General features: G+C 41.6%; 2 protein-coding genes across 3 annotated transcripts; one reads left to right on the forward strand and one right to left on the reverse strand.

Moving 5' to 3' along the window:
* Positions 1-681: 681 nt before the first annotated feature.
* On the forward strand, positions 682-8,563 carry ETFBKMT (electron transfer flavoprotein subunit beta lysine methyltransferase). 2 transcript variants are annotated; one of them, XM_058023070.1, is made up of 4 exons: positions 682-732; positions 3,742-4,173; positions 6,695-6,825; positions 7,546-8,563. In XM_058023070.1, the coding sequence occupies exons 2-4, from the start codon at positions 3,854-3,856 to the stop codon at positions 7,908-7,910; spliced, it is 816 nt and encodes a 271-aa protein (XP_057879053.1). In that variant the 5' UTR covers positions 682-732; positions 3,742-3,853; the 3' UTR covers positions 7,911-8,563. The 2 variants fall into 2 exon arrangements, with proteins under 2 accessions (XP_057879053.1, XP_057879054.1); XM_058023071.1 differs by lacking the exon at positions 682-732 and adding an exon at positions 3,387-3,509.
* A 634-nt stretch (positions 8,564-9,197) lies between these two features.
* AMN1 (antagonist of mitotic exit network 1 homolog) lies at positions 9,198-23,047 on the reverse strand. The gene is made up of 7 exons (XM_058023073.1): positions 22,898-23,047; positions 19,559-19,691; positions 16,783-16,927; positions 16,199-16,416; positions 14,776-14,832; positions 12,181-12,292; positions 9,198-11,615 (listed from the first exon to the last, which is right to left on the reverse strand). Exons 1-7 carry the CDS (start codon positions 22,942-22,944, stop codon positions 11,542-11,544), a joined length of 786 nt encoding a protein of 261 aa, XP_057879056.1. The 5' UTR covers positions 22,945-23,047; the 3' UTR covers positions 9,198-11,541.
* Positions 23,048-23,858: the final 811 nt, after the last annotated feature.

Raw genomic sequence — 23,858 nt, forward strand, 5'->3', positions numbered from 1 at the left:
TTTGGTTCCTTGCCCCACACCAATGAGTCCCAGTCACTGCCACGTGAAAATGTGGCCACTTCGAGGCCTCGGAGGAAACACCAGCGTTTGTAGCGAAGGTGTGCCTTACCTGCCTTACCGAGCTGTGCCCTCCTGAGGGACAGCAACAACACAGGGTGGGAAGGCCCCTCTCCTGTGCACACCGGAGAGGGTCTGGGGAGAGAAGAGAAGGGATCTTTGGAGAAGCAGAAATACGAACGGGACATGGAACAACAGAGGAGCGGGGAGAGGTCCCACTCGCCCCAGAGGCAGAGCCGGCCCTGGGCGCTGCCTATGGGAGCTGCCGCTGTCTCCGAGAGGCCGGAGAGCTTTCCCTCGCCCCCACCGCATTGACAGCGCCCTTGATCTGATGTGCGAAGGGCAAAAACGCCCTCGTTTTCCCTGCCGCTCAGCTGGGCCGTGTGTTATCGCTCCTTTTCCCGCGCGGATTTTTATCAGCGTTTTTAAACGCTCGCACTGACGCACGTCTTTCAGAAAAGCCTTTCGAACGCATCGGGAGCGGAGCGAGCCCAGGCACCGAGCAGGGCTGCGGACTGGGAGCGGGGCAGGACGGCCAAGAGCAGCGGCCCGAGCTGCAGCGGAGGCCGCGGGGCCGGCGGGGCCGGGCGCTCCGGCGCTGCCGCTTTAAGGGCGGGCGGGCGGGCGGGAGCGCGGCCCGGCCCGGCCCCGGCACAGCGGCGGCGGCAGCAGCAGGTACGTGCGGGCCGGGAGCTCCGATCGGGCCGGGCAGCGGGCCCGGCTGTCCCCCTGCCCCGGCCGGGAGCTGCCCGTGCTGCCGAGGCCTGTGGCTGCTTTGCCGGGAGGGCGGCGCGGCGGCCGCGGCAGCTCCGCTCGGCCCGCGGCGCGGGCGGCGTGTGGGGAGGGCTGGCATCCCCCGAGGGGATGGGGATGGGTGCTTGGGCTTTGGACGGTTCTTTCTGAAAGAGAAAAAAAGAAAAAAAGGAAAAAAAAAAAAAAAGAGCTTAAATTGCATAGAAATTGAGGTTTTGGTTTTTTTCTTTTTTGATCGGGGCGGGGGGGGGGGGGGGGGGGGGGGAGGGAGGTGAGGCTTTTCTTATGTGTTTTGCTAGGTTTTGTCTTCTGGTCCAAGTTCTACTCACCCACTGATTTAGAGTAAGACAAGCAGTAGTGTCAAATGCCGGTTATCCACCCTGATTTTATTCTATGTAAAATGGACAGGTTAGGAGTGTTAAACACAGGGATATCCATGCTGTTATCCATCCTGGTTTATTCCCTGTAAGATGGACAGGCCAGCAGTGTCAAACACAGGGATATGCATCCTGTCATCCAGCCTCATTTTATTCCCTGTAAGATGGACAGTCTAGGAGCGTCAAACACGGGGATGTCCATCCTGTTATCCACCCTGGTTTTATTCCCTGTAAGATGGATGGGCCAGGAGCGTCAAACACAGGGATGTCCATCCTGTTATCCATCCTGGTTTTATTCCCTGTAAGATGGATGGGCCAGGGCGTCAAACACAGGGATGTCCATCCTGTTATCCATCCTGGTTTTATTCCCTGTAAGATGGATGGGCCAGGGCGTCAAACACAGGGATGTCCATCCTGTTATCCATCCTGGTTTTATTCCCTGTAAGATGGATGGGCCAGGAGAGTCAACACAGGGATGTCCATCCTGATGCCTTCCCTCACTAAGCATTTAAGCTCAGTTTGGCATCGTGAATGCTGAGCTCTTGGCAGGTGTTTCTGTACCAACAATTAATTTCAGGAGAGTAACCATCGTGACAGGCCATGCAAAATAAACACCACAGGATCTCAGCCCTGCTAATTTGCAGCAATTCGTGGAGAAAAGCCAGCATACAGCATTTGCTGACAAGATTTATCTCATCTGTCCAATTGATTGCAGTTAACATCATGCTTCCCTTAGGCAGATGAGGATTATAGAGATCTGCCTTCAAGAAGGAAGGCATTTGCTAATTGCATTCATTAATTACATGGACTCTACTGAATGGTATTCTCCAGTGTGGAAAAATGCAAAATGTTTGATCATGTGTATTTGTTTGTAATAGAAACATAAAGCCTTTAGCCAATGATTTAAACAAGATTTAGTAGGAATATCAGCCTAAAATCAAAGTGTGAAGTTCACAGCTTAACATTTGAGTAAGTGATGAAACTAAAGCCAGTACTTAAAGCAGAGGCCAGCACACAACAAAAATACAGTTAAACACCTATGAATTTTATTCTAAAGATACAGACAAATAAAGAAAATCTGATCTAATTAATTAAAAAGTGTTAAGATTGTTTCACTGACATATTCTTCCTGTTGTGCATTTGTCCAGTTTTAAGGACAACCTGCACAGCTTGAAGTTGTCCATGATTCTGTTGTTGTGAAAAATTGCTGGGACTGGGATGAAAGTTGTCTTTCTTCATGCATTATTCTGCTGGTTTGTGAAAGCCGCTGCAGAAGAGAGAAAACATTTACAAAACAACGAGTTCAGTTTCTTGTTTGTTTCTACTTGCAGTCTTGCTGTTGTGGAAGCACAGGCCTGAAATGCTTCCCTGGTCGTCAGTTTCGGGGGAGGTTCAAAAGCCGTGCCCTGAAGCAAGGAAGTCTAAGTTATTGAAAAGAAATTAGAGAGAAGGTGAGGAAGGAAAAAGGATATGGAAATATTAATGGATAGGTAAAGGAGATCTGAGCAGGGAGGCTGGAAAATATTTCCTCTCCCTTCAGGACACTTCTTGCTGAGTGTACTCTCAAGATCAGCACAGAAAAGGCCCAGGGTCTACAAAAGAAGGCAAGTGAGCAAAGTTTGCTGATAAAGTGCTGAGAGGCTCTTCTTTGCATCTCAATGCAGTACTGTGGCTCTCTACTCCCCATGCTCTTGATTCATAAATGAATCTAAACTCTGACATACCAATCTTTCATTCTTCTTCACTGTTTGTGTGAAGTGTACTACACGCCTTGAGTGGTGTGACAAGGCTGTCCAGTCCAAATGTTTGTCCACCTTTTAAAAATGAATTTAAATGTGCTGGGTTCAGTTTCTCTCTTCAGACAGCTTTGGAGCATGTTTATATAGCGTCTCAGAGTGGGCTACAGGGATGGAGGTCTGCTTTCTTCTACAACTGACAGCATCCACATGAGACTATTGCACCACAAGACTAACCAATCCTTTAAAATACTGGCTGAAATGCAATGAATTAGGACTACTCTGGTTAAGATCAGTTTTGAGGATTTTTTTGTGTTTCTCTCAATTTTGGAGTTGGTAGATTGATAAATCTTAAGGAGAGAGAGGAATGCCTTTAAAATAATGCTTTTGTATAAGGATTCATCACCATTATAAAAATGGTAATTAATGGTGTCTCTTCAAACAACCTGCTGATAACCACTGCTGTGTCCACAGGCCCTGCAATGCCAGAGTCTCCCTGCAAAATCTGAAGAGAGTGGAAGAACCCAAAATGGGAGTAGATTGCTGTGTGTCTATCTTCAGGGCAGAGGGAGAGAGATGTTAAAAGGTTGCACATTCAATTTTTAGCTCTATTGGCTGTCCCACTAACTGGTTGTTTCTCACTGGATAAGTTCAGAGTACTCTTCTGAATGGGTTCTTGATAGTTTCTTCCTTGAATACCACTTCTTTCAGACTTAAGACTGGGCAGGGGCAAGGCACAAGAGCACAGGGATCTCCTCTTCTTAAAGACTTGAAGTCACAGAAGAAACATCACTGACATAGCATTTTTCTCCTTTCAGGAATTGTCATCCATCACTATGAACAACAACATCCTGTGAGTTTGCTTCAAACTTTCTTCAGATAAGCTGTGCTCCAAGTTCTCCTGAGGAAGGCTGTTCTCCTTGGGGAAGCATGGCCTTCCGTGGCTGGAGGTGGCTCCTCCTCCTGGGCAGGCAGAACAGCCTTGCCAAGGTGTGGAGGAGCAGGAGGGGAGGCCCCTCTGTGTGCTGGCAGCGCTGCTGCCACTGGAGCTCAGGCAAGGCTCTGGCCCCCGAGGTGAGAGCGTTTCTGGAGGAGAACACCGAGGTCACCAACAGCGGGCACCTCACGCCAGAGATCCGGCTGCGCCTGCTCACCCCCCGCTGCAGGTTCTGGAGAGAGAAACCTGACCTGTGGCCTTATGGGGACCCATTCTGGGCAATTTACTGGCCAGGAGGACAAGCCCTCTCCAGGTATGCAGCAAAATTCACCACAGCTGATAAGTGCAGTGTGCCAGGATGTCAGACCTGGCTCTGTTTGTGGTAATTCTTAGTGATGTGTGATTGCCTATTATGGGTGCATTATTCATCCTCCTCTCTGCTTATACTGCAGTGTCCCAGTCCCTGCTGGCTGGCAGCAAGTTCAGCACCTGTTGTGCAAAATAACTTGTGTCTTTTAAATAGGAATTTGTTATAATCATGGCTATGCATGTGCTGGCAACAGGGCTGAATTTGGATCCATGAAGGGCTGTGCAGATGCCATCAAAACCTAGTGAGGTGTTTAATTCTGTCACTCCAAACAAGAGGATTGCTATTTTGTCATAAAGTGAGTGTATGGGTTTTTTGTTGGAGTGTGGATGTGCCTCTGTTGAGAAAAGTAGTTTAATGCTGATGCACTTGGAGTGTTGGTTAGCCTGAATAACTCTCCTCATCTAGGATTCAGCAGCCTTATTGTCGTGACTTTTTGTGGCTTTTAGTCACATCAGAAGGCACATTTGATTTTGGCTGCTGACTGTCAAAATGTCTTTAAATGTTCCTGATTCAGAAGAACTAGAGTTCTTTTATTTTGTGAAATCATATCTCTCATTTAAACAGCAGAAAAAAAAAATCTTAATTTTTACAGCAGAGAACAAGCTGTCAGAGAGTCCCCACATAGATGAAAGGGAAGAATCTGAATTGGGGCGTTACTGTTTTTCTGCAAGAAAGCATTAATAAGAAGGCAGTTTTGACCAGGTAAAAGATGAGTCTTACTGTTAAATTAAGAGTTGATTATGCCATGTAGATTAAATAGAGTGCTCCTAAACATTGGGTATGTAAAATAGATTAGCTAATTTCTATATTTTCTTATAATTTATATAGTTGGATATTTGGGTAGCAGTAATAATTATCTGGCATTTCACTACTTTATTGTCTTACTGTTTAGGCACTGGTTTGATGTATTAAGAAATGTCAGAAACCAGTTGCATAAATTGGAAGAGTAAAAAGGGAGCACAAAAACATATGGTTGCCCCCACATAACTGTCCTCCTATCAGAGCTGGCATTTCCACAGCATCAGAAATCTCCTATTTCACACTACTCTTGGTGTAATTCAAGACTGCTCATTAACCCAGGAGGGCAGAGACACTGTGTGCACTGTGCCAGGGGACACAGCAGCATCCAGCTGTCCTGAGTCACCCAACCAGCAGCAGCAACTCAGGAACCACTCAGCTGGAAACAAGGCATTTGCAGCATTAGGGCCACATTACACCCTACACAAATTACTAATGGAAAGTCTGGCAAATCCCAGAGGGGCTCCTAGAAAGGAGAAACAAAGCACTTCTGTGGAGATCCCACGCCTGTCCTTGGTCCTGGTGGTAAACTAGGGGCTGTACTTAGGGGAGTGATGGCCTTGGGGGAATGCTGTTAAACATGTGAGCTGCTGAGCTTGGACACAAATGTCCTGCACTGGACAAGCTTACTAAGCCTCTTGGTGCCATTGCTGCTGGTGCTTCCAGGCCAGACACTTCCATCCATCCATTCCCAATGCACACCAGTCTTAACATTTCTGTCTGACCCCTGTGAAGAGTCAGCCATCACTCTCCCTGTCAGAAGATAACATAAATGTAGAATCCTTTCTTGTTTCTAGTTCAAAAGAAGTTATGGAAATTGGTAGTAAAATTATGGCAGTTTACAGTAATTCATTTCACCCAGGACTCTTCTCCCTGACACCTTTCCCCTTGGCAGCAAATTGAATTTCATGGCAGTTGTTAAAGTTTTGAACACTCTGCAATAGTTACAATATGGTTCATAGTATTTAACAATAACTGCTACTTGCCTCGTGTCAGTTCTCCACTTCCAGCTCAGAGGTTTTTCAGGATTTCTCTTGGCAGATGTCAGCAATTAGGTGAAGATAGCTTTTCTGCTCACCACCACTCTAGTCTTTTTCTCATTGCTACTCAGGAACAACCCTAAGCAGTCTCAAAGTATTTGCATCTTTATCTGCATGGCTCAGGAAAAAAAACCAGGAGAAAATCCTCTTCTGCCAAGCAGTTGCAAAAGCAGTGTTTCAGATTGGTGGGTGGGCACCATATTCACTGTGAACACACTATGTTTTTTCAGTCAGATTGCTTTTAATTTCTACAAATCCTTACTTCACTATTTCTCATGGATTCTGATGAATTCTATTTACCTAGAAGTGTCTACTTACCAGTTTGTGTCTACTTAACAGATAAGCTCACCTGTCAGAGAAGGGGCTGATTGACATAAAATGTTGCTTACTTGGCTGAATTTCTTTTTGTTTGTGGGTGGGGGAGGACACTAAGAGAGAAAAATTATGGTCCTTGATTTTTATATCATCTGAAACAAATAAGGAGTTTTATGGCAGCTGCACATGTGGAATAGTATTAAGGTACCACACTTCATTACATGTTTGGCAAGAAACTCTTATGCAGTGTACTGTAAATCTGAGAAATTTGCCTGATCTTGTTCACTGCTTTAACAGCTTTTCTTTTTCAGGTATATTTTAGATAATCCACGTGTGGTTAAAGGGCGATCAGTTCTGGATCTTGGAAGTGGATGTGGAGCAACAGCCATAGCTGCTGTGATGAGTGGTGCATCCCAAGTCCTTGCCAATGACATTGACCCCAGTAAGGCTTTTTTCCATCTCTGTGTAAAGATACTTACTCATTTTTAAAGCACCTTTAACACAGACTTTTCTTTGCTCTGTTTGGGAGAAATTCAAGTTCCAAACAGAATTTTAAGAATGCTAAAAAGAGGAATAGGTTTTGCCAGTACTGGAAGCTGGGCCTCTCTTGGCCCAGGTATCTCTCCATAGCTCCTTAGAACAAACAGCAAACTTTCTGCCAAGTGTTGCCCATACACCACCACAGCTGGTTTGGATGAGAACTCCAAGCACAAGCAGCAAGTTGGCTTCTCTGTAGGACCCCAGCATTTTCCTGTGCTTTCATGTACATCAGGGCCTAGATTTTGCCTTTTTCCTCTAGGCTTTGTCCTTCCATAATTGACTTATGAATACAGTTTATGCATAATTTAGTTACTCTTTAGTTAGGAAGGAAGTATATCCATAGATTAAGGCAGTTATTATATTCTACTTCAATTCCATGATTGGTTTCCACTGGTATCCATTCTAGGAAAACTTCTTCCCTGTGTCATAGTGTAATGAGGATAAAATTTCATCACTTCATGCTAGATTTTTACTCATAATAAAAACTGTGGAAGCACCCTAGATAGGGTGAACAACAACATTTAAGAGATGAAACTGAAATATTTCATCACAGAAATATGTAAGAGGGCTGAATGGCAGAATCCTAAAATGTAACTTTAATTTTCCTTTGACTTTTCTTCAGTTGCAGGAATGGCAATGATCTTGAACTGTGAACTGAACCACCTGGATCCCTTCCCCATCACCATTAAGAACATCATTAATTCAGAGGCTGGCAACTGGGACCTCATAGTTCTAGGAGATATGTTTTATGATGAACAACTTGCTGATGGTCTGCATCACTGGCTGCAGAAGTGCATCAGGATTCACCAGACTGAAGTGCTGATTGGTGACCCTGGCAGACATCAGTTTTTAAGCCACAGCATTCACAGCCAGCTGCACAAAGTTATAGAATATTCACTGCCTGAGTCTACAAGACAAGAAAACTATGGGCTAACATCAAGTATTGTCTGGAGTTATCAGCCCTCAAACAGCTTAGATGATTCTTGAAGCTGCCTTCCTATGGGATTTTGTCTCACTTGATTGGCTTTTTGCAGGTATATAACATGAAAATGGGAATTAAACAGTAAAGCAGCTTACTGTACCTTCACTGGAGTGATTTCAATCATTCTCACTGAGGCTTTTGCTCAGTTTGGTGTAAAAGCTACATGCAAACTGTATTCAAAGGGGCCTGCACTGAAGTGCAGATCTACAGACAACTTACATGTAGGAGTTTGCATGCTTGATGTTTCCCATGTGTATTTATGTCCTGCTGACATTACTGTGAAGTGTTTTGGATGTCCAGCATACTGCTGTGGGGAAAGGGCTGTGGCTGAAGGACTACTGCATTGCTTCTACAGGCTTCTGCAGCTTATTTATAGAAAATTTCTAAATATAGAAAACTATTGCTGTCCTCCATAAAATTCTCCACTAGATTTTTAGCTCAGATTATGCTCAACTTGAAGTGCCTTGCTCTTTTTCTGGGTATCTCTTCTGAATGTCAAAGTAACTAATTTAAATCTCCCCCTTCCCCTCTGTAATAAAAATTTCCTCTTCCTTGAAACTGACAGAGTGATTATGTAGGAGTTGCACCCAAATTTAAACTCTGCTTCTTGACTGCCAGCCAGTGTAAAAGCTGTAATAAATGGAAAGTGAATAAATAGTACCAGCTATGGGGTACCTTCCTTCCCTTGAGAGTAGGGTCAATTGATCTACATTCCCTATATTCCCCTTTGCAAGGGTAAACCAGGTAATCTGTCACCTTGGGAAGCTGCTGGGGGATGAAGTCTTTACTTCTGTGACAAACAGAGGGCAATGAAATAAAAACAGGGAATGCAAGTCTGATAGAATTATTTTGCTCTTCTCCTGAGGAGATGCTGGACAAACTCCAGAATCATTCTCAGTTTTATCTGCCAACTAAGAAGAACCAGTTTCATCTGCCAAACATGGTACAAAAAAAAAAAATCTGATCCTCAGGTAAGATGCTCTAACTGTGGCCATTTGAAGAAGAAACCAATCTTTTCAGAGCAGTCTTAGAGGAAGTGTCAACTTGAGCAGTCAATCATTGAACAAGCAGTGATGGGGAGCTAATAACTGCACCATAGCCCACTGTGCAGTGGTGCCAGGTGCTGTAGTGAAAGCTTACAAATGTGAAATAGTGTGTGGTACTCTCTCAGAAAACCATGGGATTCATGAAGTAGGAGGTTTAGGAACTTAGTCAGACATACATGGTTCTATAATCCAGCAAGTTTTCAGAACTATCCAAACAGCCAACTTCTGAACTTTAATCTTCATAACAATATGTGAATATTCTGCAAGGCTCACAACAACAACAATGTCCAAACAATAGAGAATATGGAGTGGCAAGCACATCCACGAGGTTCTTCTCCCACTTCACCCAGTGCCTGTAAACATTTGTTGAAAATTACTGTGAACCAAAAAACATTCCAGTAGTGTTATGGAAATACTAAAAACATAAGCTCTAATGGTGAAAGATTTAAAGTAACTTTAAAAATAAACCTAAAATTACAGTGTTACCTCGTTGCAGTGTTGAACAGCTTTTTAAGCACTGGGTGAGGATGCACCACTAAGTTGCACATTGAGGAGAAGCTGTAGGGGAAGATGGTAAATCTACAGGCACACTTAAAGACAATATAAGCTGCAATTGCCTTCAACAAGTGACAAACCCAAGGTTATATTAGCAAGGAGAAAAAGGACAACTTGGCCACTGAGGTTAGCAATAGCATTGTTTCACAGAGCTGCCTAAACAGCTGTATGATTCACTATCAAAAATAGTGCAACACAGATTTATTGTCCAAGAGTTCAAAGGAATGATGGGTCCTGATTGATCCCAGGGATTCCACAGGGCATAACAATAAACTACTCCTCAGAAAAAAAAATTAAAAAATAAATAAAACCTGGTAGATTTGGTTATTAGGCCTCTATCTGGTGCAAGGATTTGCTGCAGTGACAGCTGCCAGATGCTTGTGGCTACTGTAGCAAAATCAACTCCTTGTATCAATGGTTTGTACTGGTGCAGTTACACCCACAGGCATCACAGGAAAATATTCATCACTGGGCTGAGCCATGCAACAAGAGTAAGGGATTTAGGTGCTGGTCCTGGAAAAATATGCTTTTACTGACACCTGAACAACTTTTCTAAATAGTCTTCCACTTTCATAAACCATATAATCAACAGAAGAACAAAGATTGTCAGACATCATAATATTATTTAATATTGGCAACAAAAATTACCTTCCATGCAATTAGACCTCAACTTTAAATATATCAATAGAAGACTGGTTTATTTCTGCAACACTTAGGTGTGGCTATGACAGGAGTTAAATGCTAAAATAAACATATTCCTTATGGTTGCCTAAACTCTTTAGGTTTCCAGATGTCATCAAATCCATGTTAGACCACTGTAGCTAAACCCTTCTACTTCCAGATCCAGAGGATGAACCCAGTGTGCTCCATGCCCTTATAAAGCTAAAATGGCTGGCATTAAGGAGCTAAATGCAGAAATCCTAGAACTCTGACTAGAGGTTATGCTGGTTTAAAAAAGCCAAGGAACATGACTTACAATTGTGATGAGAGCACTGCTCCATCATGTAATAAACTCACTCTACAGTTGAAAAATTATTTTTTAATATTACTATAACTGAACAATAAATTTATTTATATTTTCAGCTTCTGGGGGCCACTGGATATGTAATGAACTGCATGCAGCAGAACACCATCCTGAGATTTATGTGCTCAGACACTCCATTTGGTCCTATTTCACTCACAGATATGCTTCTAAGTACCAGTGTTTTGTTCCCTAAAAGGATTTTCATGTAGAAACAGGCAAAAGCCAGGGCAAATTAAATATTTGCCCATGTATAAAATCCTGTTTCTTGGTCACAGCTACTACTCTGAAATTTGTAAAGTCACCATAACAATTCCAAAGCAAGTTTATGTTTACACATTCACAGGCTGTACTTTAGGGTGTGTAAAAATCCAGCAAGTATTTGATGGTAAGTAAGAACAGAAACCTGCAGCATCAGTAACATCAGAAGAAAGAAACCCATGTTTTTTACTCCAGACCTAGCAGAAGTACACCGTGAAAGGAGATTCTTTGTTACTACTGCAAGTACATTTGTCTCACTGTTAATGCCACCTCCATTCACCAGTTCTGGCTGCTGATTTTTGTTAGATTCAACTCCCAATTTCACAGACACTGCTGTGTGTCAATGTTAGATTTGAACTGGGTACTTTTAATTTTAAGTACCATCCCAGAATACAAACTCAGAACACACACTTACCTAAACTGGGTTTGTGGCTAAATTGCTAATGGATGCTAAGTAGCAGCCAAATCCAGCACTTCAGGAAGCCTGTGCAACAGCCCTGTAATATTAATAATAGTTTAACTTTCCTCTTAATGAAGTATGATCAATGCAAAGACAGACAGGGCCCCAAGGAAAGTTAATGAGGAAGCCCAGGCTCACGGGCAAGGACTGGAATGGCAATGGAGACCTCCAGTGGGAAGCAGGAGGGATGCAACCTGCTGGAACAAAAGTCACCAGCTAGTTCTCCAAGGTGCTTGTTTACTGAAGGAGCTCTCCACCTGTAAACCTGACACTCACATGTACAGGATAAATAATCAGTAAACAGTCCATGTTAGTTGCTTGATTTTGTTTGATATGATGAGTTGCTCTAAAGCATCTCGGGACCGATCTGAAAAAGAACAAAGGAATTTCTTGTTACTCATTCAGAATATAAAGGTGGTATTTGGACTAGGCACACAACACAGTAAAGGAATTCTACATCTCTATACTACTTTTGCTGTCACAATACCACACTTCAGACACATCTACAGGAATCCAAACCCTCTTAGTTCTTTTTCCAATCACCTAACTGTAAAGCATCACCAACCAACAGAAGTTAAAACACTCACAGGCTGTCCTACTCCATTCCACTGTTTCTTGAATGGATGCTGTTCCACACTTTTGGAATAGAGTAGGGGTTTAAGATGCTAATATTTTTCTGAAGTCTTTGGGTCTTCATCAGCATGTTGATGGGGAAAAAAACCCCATGATTTCCAAACAAACAAAAAAAAAATCACCTCTCTGAAGGCTGCTGCCACATTTCAAAGCAAAACTCTCATCTTGCTTTGAAAATCTCAGTGTACGATGATTATTTTATCCAGTAAGTTATTTGTTTGGGATTACTTATGGAGTACAGTGTGCTTTTCAGAAAGCACTTGATTAGTAAGTAATTATCTTCTTGTGATGAGACCTACCTGTTATCAGTGGGCATCCATGGAACAGGAAAATGTGTATCTTGGGACAACAAGTAAGGACGGCTTCCACAGCGATGTCCGTCAGATTCACACAGCGCTCCATGTGGATCTCCTGTTAGGAAAACAGGAATGACAACAGCCTGTCAGAGCAGCCAAAGTTTTAGAGGCAAAGCTTTCCTTTGCCCAACCCATTTCAGAGATCCCCAACCAGAAGGAATTATAGCATTGACCTCATATGTGGTCCTGTGCAGAGCAGGAAAATACCCTAAGGAAAAATAAGACAGCTTTTCTGTAAAGAGTCTAAACTAAAAACAAAGTGTAAAAGCCTGAGGTGAGAGATGTGGGACTCCAGGCAGCTCTTCAAAATGCTGTTTATTGTATAGGAGATGTTACAGCAGTCTCAGGTTGTGGGTAATACAGAGCCTACAGCTGCCAGCTACAGCTTAGAGGCAAGCCTGAAGCCACTTTAGTTCTGGTTACAATGCATGATATATTCTTCTTTGCTGAGCATCTTAATACATAACAACTAATCAGCATCATTCACAATATCTTAACTATTACCTATAGCCTATCACAATTACTATCATTTGTCACCCTGATTTTTTAAGATGTTCTAAGCCTTCTATGTTTACATTCTTGTAACGAACTTTCTCACACACTTTATGTAAATAACTCATTGTTTTCCCTTCTTCTATGGAGGAGGAGAAATTTGATGGACTGTTGGTTTGTCCAGGGTCGTTGGATAGGTGGCACTTTCACCCTCCAATCCACTGTCACTTTTGAAAATCTATAAATATTGGAGTCAGAAAATAACAAGTCCCTTTTTACCTTGGAAAGAGCAGCGAGTCCACATTGTGTTGTTCTGTGTCCTATAGTGACAATCATTACCCTATTAGAGTCATTCCTATCCAGCCACATGAGCTAGTATGTTACAGTTTAAGCTTTAAGCTGTTTTTCTGTTTTCTTGCAGTGGAAAATTCTTACATCTTTTTTCTCCTTGCCACACTGGCATGTTTGTTTACCTATGGTATCTTTCCTCTTTTCCTAAGACCTATTTCTGCTTGGTAAAAACATCTTTTTTGTTTGTGGTCAACATATCCTTTGCTCTAGCCATAAAACCTCCTTCCAGCTAGACTTAACCTTTGCTTTCTTAGCTGTCCAGTAACGACTGGCTCAATAATTTTCAATTTAGACATCCATTTTTCTTCTATTTCAAAACGTGCTTCCATCTCTATTCTGTTCTCAGGTTCTACATTCAGAGAGCTTTCTGCTAAGCATACATATCTGTGAAACTTTGATCTTTTCCAACATCAAAGGTGAATTTTCCCAACACACTGATGCTGAATTTTGCCCCAAAAGGCAAGAATAACTGCCTAAGAGACTCAGCTTAAGTCAAATAAGCAGGAGGTATTTTATTGCGACGCGTCGGAGAAATCACAAAATGGATTTCTAAGTTTCCCGTAACAAAGGCAAGCCTTTTATGCAGTTTTGGATATAGGATTACATCAGATCATATACATAATCATATCTTTGCATGAATATTCATATGGGGCGTGGTGTAGGCGGAGCGTGGGCGGGGATACCTCTTTTGAGGATCATCTTGGTGGTCGTTCCGGTTGCCTTCATCATGGGCTAGGGTCTCCTGATGAGTCTTCCTCTTTGAACCCCTTTCCTAATTTGGCCAATTCCCAGTGTACTTGGCTTGGTCCCCATGGCTTGGCAAGGCTCTTAGGGTCAGTTTGACATTGTTGGCTCTGAACATGCTTAGCCCATCAGTTCTCCTATCCCTATCTCTCTTTCCTGTCATTGTGTTCTATGCTTTAGCTGATTTATTGCTCTATGTGTTTCCTAAATGCTATGCTTTCTTCAAATGCCTCACATTCTATGTTTTAACTCATTATTTCTTGAAGGCTATCTGTTTTGGGGCTTCAACACACACAGCACGCAAGACATCTGAGTAAACTCTTCAAGGAGATTCCACGGTGTTTGAGTCCCATCACTTTGACTATGACATTCTCCTACCAATTGGTTGTCCAGGAGAACAGAACCCAAACTAAATTCTGGTGTTTCCCAAATTTTCCCAAAACAGCCTCTGCTGAAGTTTCTGGTATTTCTATTTATCTACACGGCTCCTAAAAGAAATCAGAGAACTTGTTCAAGATCAGACTAAACCCTGCTCTTTTCTTAATTTCTCTGCAGCTGTACAACTACTGCCTCTTGTACATGCGAGAAAAAGATGAAAAGCAGAATAAAACAGGTTATTACCAACTTTTTTCCCTGCCTCTGAATTGCCTTACCTATCAATAAATATAACATATAAGAAGAAATGCAGAAAAAAGACCATCAAATCTAGTGAAATTAGGATTTGGTAAAATATACTTTGGAGAGTGTAGGATAAAAGAAAAAAAAAGCCATTGTCTTATTGCAAAGTCTTTCCAATTTATAAACTCCAAGGATCTTGAAAGAGGACAGAAATTAAAGTCAGTCAGTAAAACCCCTCCCTCCTAAGTAATGCTGTTGATAATAGTAATTATACTTTTTAAATGCAGGTATTTTCTTTTGTTCAGCCCTTTGTTATTAGGTTAAGTCAGTTACCTTTAAATTCTTTGAACATCTTCCACTCACTAGTGCTACAACGCCATCATCTGTTACCTGAGGGAAAAACCACAATGGATTAAAGCTCAACTTGTTCAAGCACAGCTATTTAGATGCAAAAATCATATTAATTTATTCACTCCCTGTAGTCAGTGAACACACTTAATGCTACAGTATTTTCCTCCCAGCTAAACTAGTAGAGAAAATTATCCAAGGTGGGTTTTTTCACTCTATTAAATACTGTTTCATCTTCCTGCCACCTGATCCAGCCTGGCTTTCTGCAAGGATACTTCCAACTGTGTAACTGTTATTTCTGCAGCTTCCTTCTCTCATTTAACAGTGGGTACACTAATATGGTCAGAGCATAGCACTTGAAATTTACAGGTTTAAAAACCATTTCTGCTCTACCTAGTCCAATTTGGGTTGGGGAAAAAAGTAATTATAGCAGAAAAGTTTAAAAAAAAGTGTAAACAGTAGTTTCTGAAGAAGCTTTTACCTCATTTAAAATACACACAGGGAAACAGCTATTTTCCATAAAGAAAGAGAGGCAAGGAAATAAAGCAATGAAGTAAGTCTGGAGAAATAAGAGTTAAAATGGCAACAAATAAAAAATACCAAATGAAATATTAAGACTTTTTTGATACCCTACTTCTGGAAAAATCAAAAGAAGAATAGCATCTAAAATAAGAACGTCCTACATGATTTCCAGACTGACATTTCATTGTGAATGCTCAGTACTGGACTCACATTCAACATAATTACTCACCATCAGTGTCAACTGAACGCTACACTTACTGCAAAAAACCTTTCCCTCGCTTCATTATCTCCCTGTAATTATGAAATATGTTACAGGATTGCTTTTGCAGCTTGTCTCCCCCTCCTCATGCTAAACACTGTTGTTAAATCTTCTTCCCTGCCATTTCTGACACTTAAAATGTCATTCTTTCAGTGTTGACTCTGTAATATAACTCTGACAAGCACAATCACTCCTAAAATATCATTTAATTATGGAGTGTTTACTCCTACTAGGGGCTTGTATTGTTTGACATCCTAGACTATTTTAGTTTGTCCTAAATGAAAGCAGCCAATAATCTGTCCAAGATACTACTTGCTTTAAATTGAATATTTTGGGTTACTTTACAACTTATTGTACTAAATAATATGCTAAAAAAACCTCCAAGGTAGATTTTAACAAAAGTTTCTCTAGTTCACCATACATGCTCTAATACCAAAACATGTATTTTTCCTGTCACTACTAAGCAAAATATACCTTCCCTTTTCCTTAAGAGACAGAAATTAGAAATAAACTATGGTCCTAAATCTTGTCAAGAGTAAAGGTACAACAATCCCCTTTGAACTTTATCATGACAATCTCAAAAAAGAAACAAACAAAAGTCAATTGGCCAAGTGCCACTGTAGCTACCTGAGTAGATGAGAAGTCCACACTGTGAAGAAATTTGCAGTTTGCTCCCAGTGCCTGCAGAGATGCATCCATGATGCCTGAGCAGCCGCCCAAGTTGACTATTTGCAGGAATTGGCAGTTGAGTGCCAGAGCCAGAACTCCACTGTCAGTTAGATCACAGCACCTCTTGAAAGAGGCTTCACGCAGGTAGGGACAGGACAAGGCCAGTGCTATGACTCCTGCCAAAGAAACAACACTTGAAAGAGTCATTCACTCTCTAATATAGCCACTATGCTGAGTCCAAAGGCTCTGAACAGGTTTTGAAGAAGGAATAATTAAGATAAAGTGGAAAACATGTTGAGCATAGCATGGTTTTAGCAGAAATCTAGCAGGAGAGTAACCTGATAGCTCTCTCCTAAGATAATTAGTGCTCTAGGCCTGAAATTCACACCACTGGAGAGACTTTTAATTAGTACTGGGGTAGAACTGGGGACTTCTTTTTTAAGCAATATTTACCCTAGATATATTCTTTGCAATTTATTCCACTCTAACAAGAAAAATAAGGCAGCAATAAGATCCCAGTTATCTGTGCACAGATAACACACCTTCTGAAGTAATTCCAAATCTGTTCTCCTTGCAAGAATTTAAGTTGATTTTTTTCAGCTGCTTGCAGTTATAAAGCTGCAATAATGCATTGTCTGAAATATCACAGTCTCGGAGGTCCAGAGACTCCACAGCAGGGTGCAACACCTGAAATGAAAACCCACAGTTCAGTCAATCTCTGCTTTGCCATCAAACACACTTTTATGCATTTTTACAGCAAATACTTGGAATATTACACATCACATCCAAGTTTGCAGTAGAGGATGGGGTTACTGTGGTGGTGTTCACAGGGGTTCCAGGATGAGGGAAGAGATGAGAATCTTGACTCCATGTTTCAGAAGGCTGATTTATTATTTTATGATTTATATTATATTAAAAGGAAATTATACACAAAGACTATACTAAAATAATAGAAGAAAGGATTTCATCAGAAAGCTAGCAAAGGAATAGAAAGGAATAGGATGATAATAAAATCTTGTGACTGACCAGAGTGTGACACAGCTGAACTGTGATTGGCCATTAATTAAAAACAACATGAGACCAACATTAAAAACAACAGATGCACCTGCTGCATTCCACAGCAGCAGATAATCATTGTTTACATTTCATTTCTGAGGCCTCTCAGCTTCTTAGGAGAAAAGATCCTAGCAAAAGGATTTTTCATAAAATATGTCTGTGACAGGGTTACCAGTCCCAGGAACTAAAACCCAACGAAAATCTGGTCCATTTGTGCAACAGTTCAGCTCCTACAGCACAAACTGTTCCTGTGACATATGGAACAGGAACACATTAATACTGCCACTTAAACAATGGAAATACAATCTTGGTGGTTCACTTGCTACATGTGTACCCAGGACAATGCCCTCACACTTGCAAGCAAAACTTTGGGGCAGAAATCTGCAATAAAAAACAAAAAATACTGACTTTGATCAAAACTTCAACCTGCATAACAGAGAAGAGTGATATTTAGAAGGAATTTCCCCCCAAAGTATTTTTTCACCCATACACACTCTTTTGCTCACAAACAGGCAACCTCATTACCATACCATGAAGAGATACCAAATCCTCATTAAATGGGATCTTTCACTCCCACAAGACCCAGACTGGAATTTTTGGAAATCTTTCCCAAGAGAACATTTATAAAAGTTAGACCCAAAGCAGTGGAAGGCAACAGATTTTAGTAACAACAGCCAGATACTCCCTTCAGCTTGTCACTCCCATCCTTAACTCCCAGGGATAGAAACAAATTTCCACAAACTAGCAAAGATAACAGCACAGCTGAAAGGCTTGTTAAAGGCCTATTCCTCCTGTTGTTCACTCTAACAATGCACAACAAAGACACTACAAGGCAAATTGGCTGTTTTGCAAGTATATAAGATTTTGAGATAGACAAAGGTTTGTCTGGATGCAGCACACAATAAAAAAGACATTTAAAAATACAGGTTTATATTTTGTGGACACTTGCTGAATGACTTTATAAAACTTTATGGTAAAAGGGATTTAGAATAAGGAGTTTGGCTTGCATGTGGATGGCTGCTCCAAGCAAAAAGCAGAGTAAGGGGGGAAAAATGCATGGTAACACAAATTTGGACAAGAACACAGAGGTGAGAGATTAAATAGAAGTACACACAAAAGTTCAGATTAACAATTTCAACTGAAATTTAACTTCAAGCAAAATTCTTTAAAAATACCCTTGAAAAACAGAGGAAAGACATGAAGGACATGAATAAATGGGATACAGCTAGCAAAGAAAGCTAAGGTACAATATGCCCAGGGAAAATGATGACAACAAAGGATATAATGGCAGAAAATTTCAAGAACAGAGAAAGGAAAACACATGAAAAAAGAACCAGAGCAGAATTTCCTAGGGTCACATGGAAAATAGGCTCCAAGAGAAGGCACTGATGAACTGCTGAATGAAGACAAATACAGAGGAGACTTTAGAAAGAGACAGCAGAAATATCTGTAAATCAAGGTCTCTAGTTTATTTCCAGGCTAAAAATATCCTGATGGATTTTGTGCATTCATATACACAATCACATGGCTTTAATTATATCATCTATTATGTTTTGAAATTATGTTTTGAAATTATTCCTTACTGAAAAGCTAGCCTAAACCAGATTTTGTCCAGTCAATTTTTCCAAAGAACTTGATTTTTACTCAAACACTTAATTTGTAAGCACAAAATCATTTTATCTGAAGCTAAATTGTTCTGTTTGTAAGTTTTCCACATTGCTTCTGCCTCTACTCTTGGCTCTTTCTCATGACTCTGAGAAACTGAGAATATTTGTCTCTTGAGTTCCAGGTCTAAACAGGAATGCACAGGGAGTTGTTAATTTTCTGTTTCACCAAGGCCAACCTTTGGCTTCCTTCAATTCTCACGCCTCCCTTTGAGGCTGAACAAGATTACACTAAACAGATACAAAACAGATGTGCCCCTGAATTTACAGCTGAAGAAATGTCTTTAACTGGTGTCACACTGAAACACTGACACACATCAGCGTGCAAAAGGGACGGGATAATTTGAACTATTGATTCCTAGCTCTGCCATCATTATATTTCAAGGAATCCAAATTTCAATTAATTATATGGGGATTGTGTGCTTAGTGTCAATAGAGTTCTACCAAAAGAACTCTAACAAGCTGCTGAAATCCTTTATATAATATATATATATAATAAATTATGCATGAGTATCTTGAAACACACATCACTCAGGAACAGACTGGTGTGCAGGAGAAGCTGCTTTCCTCTCCCAAAACAGACAGTATGGATTCTTACCTCACTGATATTTTCATCAGTTATTTGCCCTTGCCTACTCATTAATTTGATCAGTTTATCCTTTATATTGGGTGGCAATGACTTAATATCTGCAGAGTATCTGGAAAGGTTCTTTGTCAAACACTGAAGGCATCTGAAATAAAAGAAAGTGACAATACAGTCAAAAAGAGGCATTACATGGTAGAACTAGAACAACCAATCCATATTTTGTCATCTTCTGCACTCAGCTATGGTTCCCTCAGACCTAACCAGTTCCAGCTGTTCCATGTTATCACTGATTCAGCTGTTGCCCCTTGGGGTCAAGCTGATCCTTCTGTGAACTGTTCCCTAAGCAGCAGAAAGCAAAAATCAGCCCCTCAACCATTTCCTTCTGTGCCTTCCTCAAGCTGTCTCTGAAATTTGCAGTTGCAGTGTGAGCTGTGAATTGTCTGATCTGAATGAAAATCCCCTTGACTTGAACTCTGAGGACACAGCAACAACACTGCCAGGACAAGTGGCTGAGTGCAGGGGGCAGCAGCAGCCTGGAGTAATGCCAAATTTAATTCAGCATATAACCACAGCTCTGGAGTCCCTACAGGTAACTGGATTTGCAGCAAAACTTTGTCTGGCATCAGAATGCCACCAAACTGCAGGAAATAAAACTCACACCAAATAATAACTTCAAAGACGTCAAAATATTAATGCTTTATAATCTGAAGGGTAGCACAGACTTAAGGCAGGAAAGAAGCAAGATTTCCAGCATGGAAGCACATTTAAGAAATGCACTGAAGTTCATACAATCACCTCTAGCAGGTCACTGCAAGGACACTGAATGGAGGAGACATTTCAAGCAGAACCTGGGCCTTGCCTGCAGACACCAGGACCACCTTTAACTCATTCCTGCAGAGATGTGCAAGAACCTCAGTGACTGCTGGATGAACTCCTGACTGATCAACAGAGAAGCCTGTACCAAGCTCTGTCTCAGGACATACAGGTTACACCATCCACATTCTTTGTTTAGAGATTAAACGCTTTATCTATATACAACATTCCTCTACTAGACTTCAGAAATTATGAATAGTTGTTTACCTCCTAAAGAAATATCTCATCAAAGATAATAAACATATCATTTACTGTCATCTCTCAGGTTCAGATGTGAACCTGCTCACAGGCAGGATCTGTGCAACATGGTGAGCAGAAAGCAGGGGCTTGTCTCACTAATGCACCTCCAAAAGGGACCTCTAAATCCAAACCAACTGCTTAGTTCAAATCTAGAGAAAATTCTCCAAACCCAACCCAGATACATTGAAATCAATTTGAGCTATGCCAACTCTTACAATGACATATTAAATTTACCTTGAATGGTTAAGATAAGTCACCTTCTTTTCAAAAAGCTGTTTACTATTTTGATAGCACAATACTGACCTGCAGTTTACACAATTCATTATTTAAATGATAAAAGTTTTCACAGTAATTCTACTTTATAGGAAACTATAAAACACTTATTGGCTACACCATGGCAACTATAATCTTGTCAGGAGTGCTTTAAGGTACAAATAACAATCTAACTGTACTCTTTGCTACATATTCTTCTTTTATCTTTCAAATTAAATATTTTATTCCTGTGCAGTTTCTAACTTCCTCCAGAACACAAAGGAATTTGACATAGATAATGCAGAGAATAGAAATACTCAGTTCCTCTTCAGAGTTGCATGACTGAGCTTAAAGACCAACCAGCAAATTACATAAAATAATAAAAAAGAAGACACACAGGATGCTAAATGTAGCTGCAACCAGTGGGTAAACAGACAATATGTAATATAGTGGCTTTTGTGCAGAAGATATGTAACAAGAAGCAACTGTGCATGCCCTCAGACAAGTTCAAGGCAAAGTCACCCTTTGCAATACTGGGGACACTTGGTGACCACCAGAGACCCCTTCAGACCCTCTAGGACCACAATGTTATAAATGAGAAGCTTGACTAGGGCAATATTCTAGCAGCAATCAATTTATTAATTAATATGGTCAAGTATGAGCAATACAGTGCTGGGTACAGTGGGGGAAGTTTTCCCTCCAACTGCTCACCGATAGTTACAGGTATTTATAGGGGTACTCATCAGCTTTCTCAGCAGTTTCTATTCCCAATTTTTACATCACAATTCTGTACACTATTGTGATTTAGTCTTCTCAGGATGTACATCCTGAAAAGAGTATCCCAGCTGGTGGGCTCCAGCTTCCAGATGTGAATCCAACTTCTAATTGCAAGGACTATAAATCCCATAACAGTGATGTCCAGCTTCCCTTGGTCGAAACTATAAACCCTTGAGTTGATGTTCATCTTCTTTTCTCAAGCTGCTTTTCACTGTTTTGTTAAGGTGTGAGATAAGCATGCTTCCTTTTTATATATTCTAAAGCTATAGTTTCAAAGATCCTTACTACAAGCAATATTCTAAAATTATACTTCAAAAGGTTATGATTGCAAAACTCTTTATGGCTTACCTACAAGCAGAAAGTTCCTGTCAAAAAGCAACATCTTAAAACTAATTCAAATCAACTTAAGGCTTATAAAAGTTAATTGTGAACAAAGGACAGATTCAAAGGCTTCTTCCATGTTTTACTTTCCTCAGTTATTTATTAGAATTCGTCTTTATAACTGTCCCATGGTTGGTCTCCGCACATATTGCAATCACAAATACACACATTGCCTGTATGTACCTGACACGAAAAACAGCTTTGTATTTAACAGGACTTCCAGTGAGATGTGGATGTATGAAAATGAGTTCTAGGGTAGTGATGTTGCTGTATTAGCCAGCAAGCATGCTTTAAAGAATACCTATGGAATAGACACTTGTAGAGTGTCTATAGAGCACTATGGAATAGACATCTTGTAATGTGTCACAATATATTCACTGAGAGGAAAAATCCTCCAAATGCGTCCAGTTATGCAATAAAGAACGCCTGCTTTCTAATACTTCAAATTGTGTAAGAAAATCTGTTTTCTAGCCAATTTCTGTATGAACATGGATAAAAACTCATAGCAAAACACCATTCAGTGGATTCTCTGGGGCAAGGTGAAGGCAGGGATCTTCAGCCGTCCCTGCACACCCGGATCTGTCAAGTGTCACATCCTGCTACATGCCTGCCAAACCTCGTCACCCCTGTCAGGCCCTGTCACTCCTCTCGAGGGGGCACCTCTGACGATCCCCGCCACCTCTCCCGCAGCTCCCGAGCGCCGCCGGGCCCTGCCCGCCCCGCACTCGCTGCGGCCGCTCCAGCACCGCCGCCCAAGGCCTGCCCCCCTCCCGGAGCCCCTCGCAGGGCGGGCAGGCGGCAGCGTGTCGGTGTCGGGGCGGCACTCACAGGTCCAGGAGGAGCCGGACTTCCTCGCCAGCGCCGTCCCAGCTCATGGCAGGGAGCGGGGACTGCGGCGGGGCCCGAGGAAAGCGGTGGGGAGCGGGGAGAGCGGGGAAGCCGGCCCGGCCTGGCGGTCGGTGCCGAGATGGCGGCGGCGCGCGGAGGATGACGGGAGATGTAGTCCTGATCCCGGCCCGCCTTGGCAGCGCCTCACGAAGCGGCCTGGGGCCCTGAAACATCCCGCAGCAAAAAAACCGGGCCTCTCACTCCCCATTTCCAGAAATTGATGTAATAAGTAGCAATACGTTTGTTCATTAATAGCTAGATAATTTAAATTATAAAACAATCGCTAAACAGCTCTTGTTTAGCAGGATATAATGTATACCTATGTGCAGTCACATATGGTAAAACCTTTAACTTCATAAGATTTGCTTTGTTTACAAACCCCCCTTATAGGTATAGGAGACCCTCTGTAACTAGATACAGCTACATCTGGTAACAATTATTAACTTCGCTAGAATTGCTTGGTTTGCAAATGCCACCCCATAGGTGTTATAGATGGACTCAAAAGGAGTGAGATTTCCAATTTGAATTTAATAATTCATTGCATACAGCATAAGCAAAAGATTCAGCGCTGGGCGACAGGGGAGTCCCCGCTCCACCAACTGCCGCACCCAGTGTCTCACAAGTCCCCTTTCTATACTAGTCCATTTCCGTAGGCGCGTTCTTCCCTTGGTGCATGCTCCAATTGTTGCTAGGGGGTCGTCTTCTACCCTCTGGTGGTCGCTGGATGAAGGCTTGAAGTCTTCCTCAGGCCTGTACTCTTGACCTCGGAGCTCTTGCCTTCCTTATATGGGGAATGTTTGGCTGGTTCCTATTGCTTGGTTAGCTCTTCTTAGTTCCTAAAACCTTAGCCTTTCACATGGTTAGTATTTACGCAATACATGGTTGAATTATAGCAAACAAT

The sequence above is a fragment of the Melospiza georgiana genome, chromosome 4 (genome assembly GCF_028018845.1).
Source record: "Melospiza georgiana isolate bMelGeo1 chromosome 4, bMelGeo1.pri, whole genome shotgun sequence".
NCBI classification, from domain to species: domain Eukaryota; kingdom Metazoa; phylum Chordata; class Aves; order Passeriformes; family Passerellidae; genus Melospiza; species Melospiza georgiana.

What these genes read in the sequence shown, in the direction of transcription:
- ETFBKMT (XM_058023070.1), top strand. Translation starts at nt 3,854, where the DNA reads ATGGCCTTCCGTGGCTGGAGGTGGCTCCTCCTCCTGGGCAGGCAGAAC. An exon ending in GGAGGACAAGCCCTCTCCAG is followed by an intron (nt 4,174 to 6,694) that starts GTATGCAGCAAA and finishes TTTCTTTTTCAG; the next exon opens with GTATATTTTAGATAATCCAC. An exon ending in TGCCAATGACATTGACCCCA is followed by an intron (nt 6,826 to 7,545) that starts GTAAGGCTTTTT and finishes ACTTTTCTTCAG; the next exon opens with TTGCAGGAATGGCAATGATC.
- AMN1 (XM_058023073.1), bottom strand. Translation starts at nt 22,944, where the DNA reads ATGAGCTGGGACGGCGCTGGCGAGGAAGTCCGGCTCCTCCTGGACCT. An exon ending in GTCCGGCTCCTCCTGGACCT is followed by an intron (nt 19,692 to 22,897) that starts GTGAGTGCCGCC and finishes CTTTTATTTCAG; the next exon opens with ATGCCTTCAGTGTTTGACAA. An exon ending in ATTTGGAATTACTTCAGAAG is followed by an intron (nt 16,417 to 16,782) that starts GTGTGTTATCTG and finishes TTTCTTTGGCAG; the next exon opens with GAGTCATAGCACTGGCCTTG.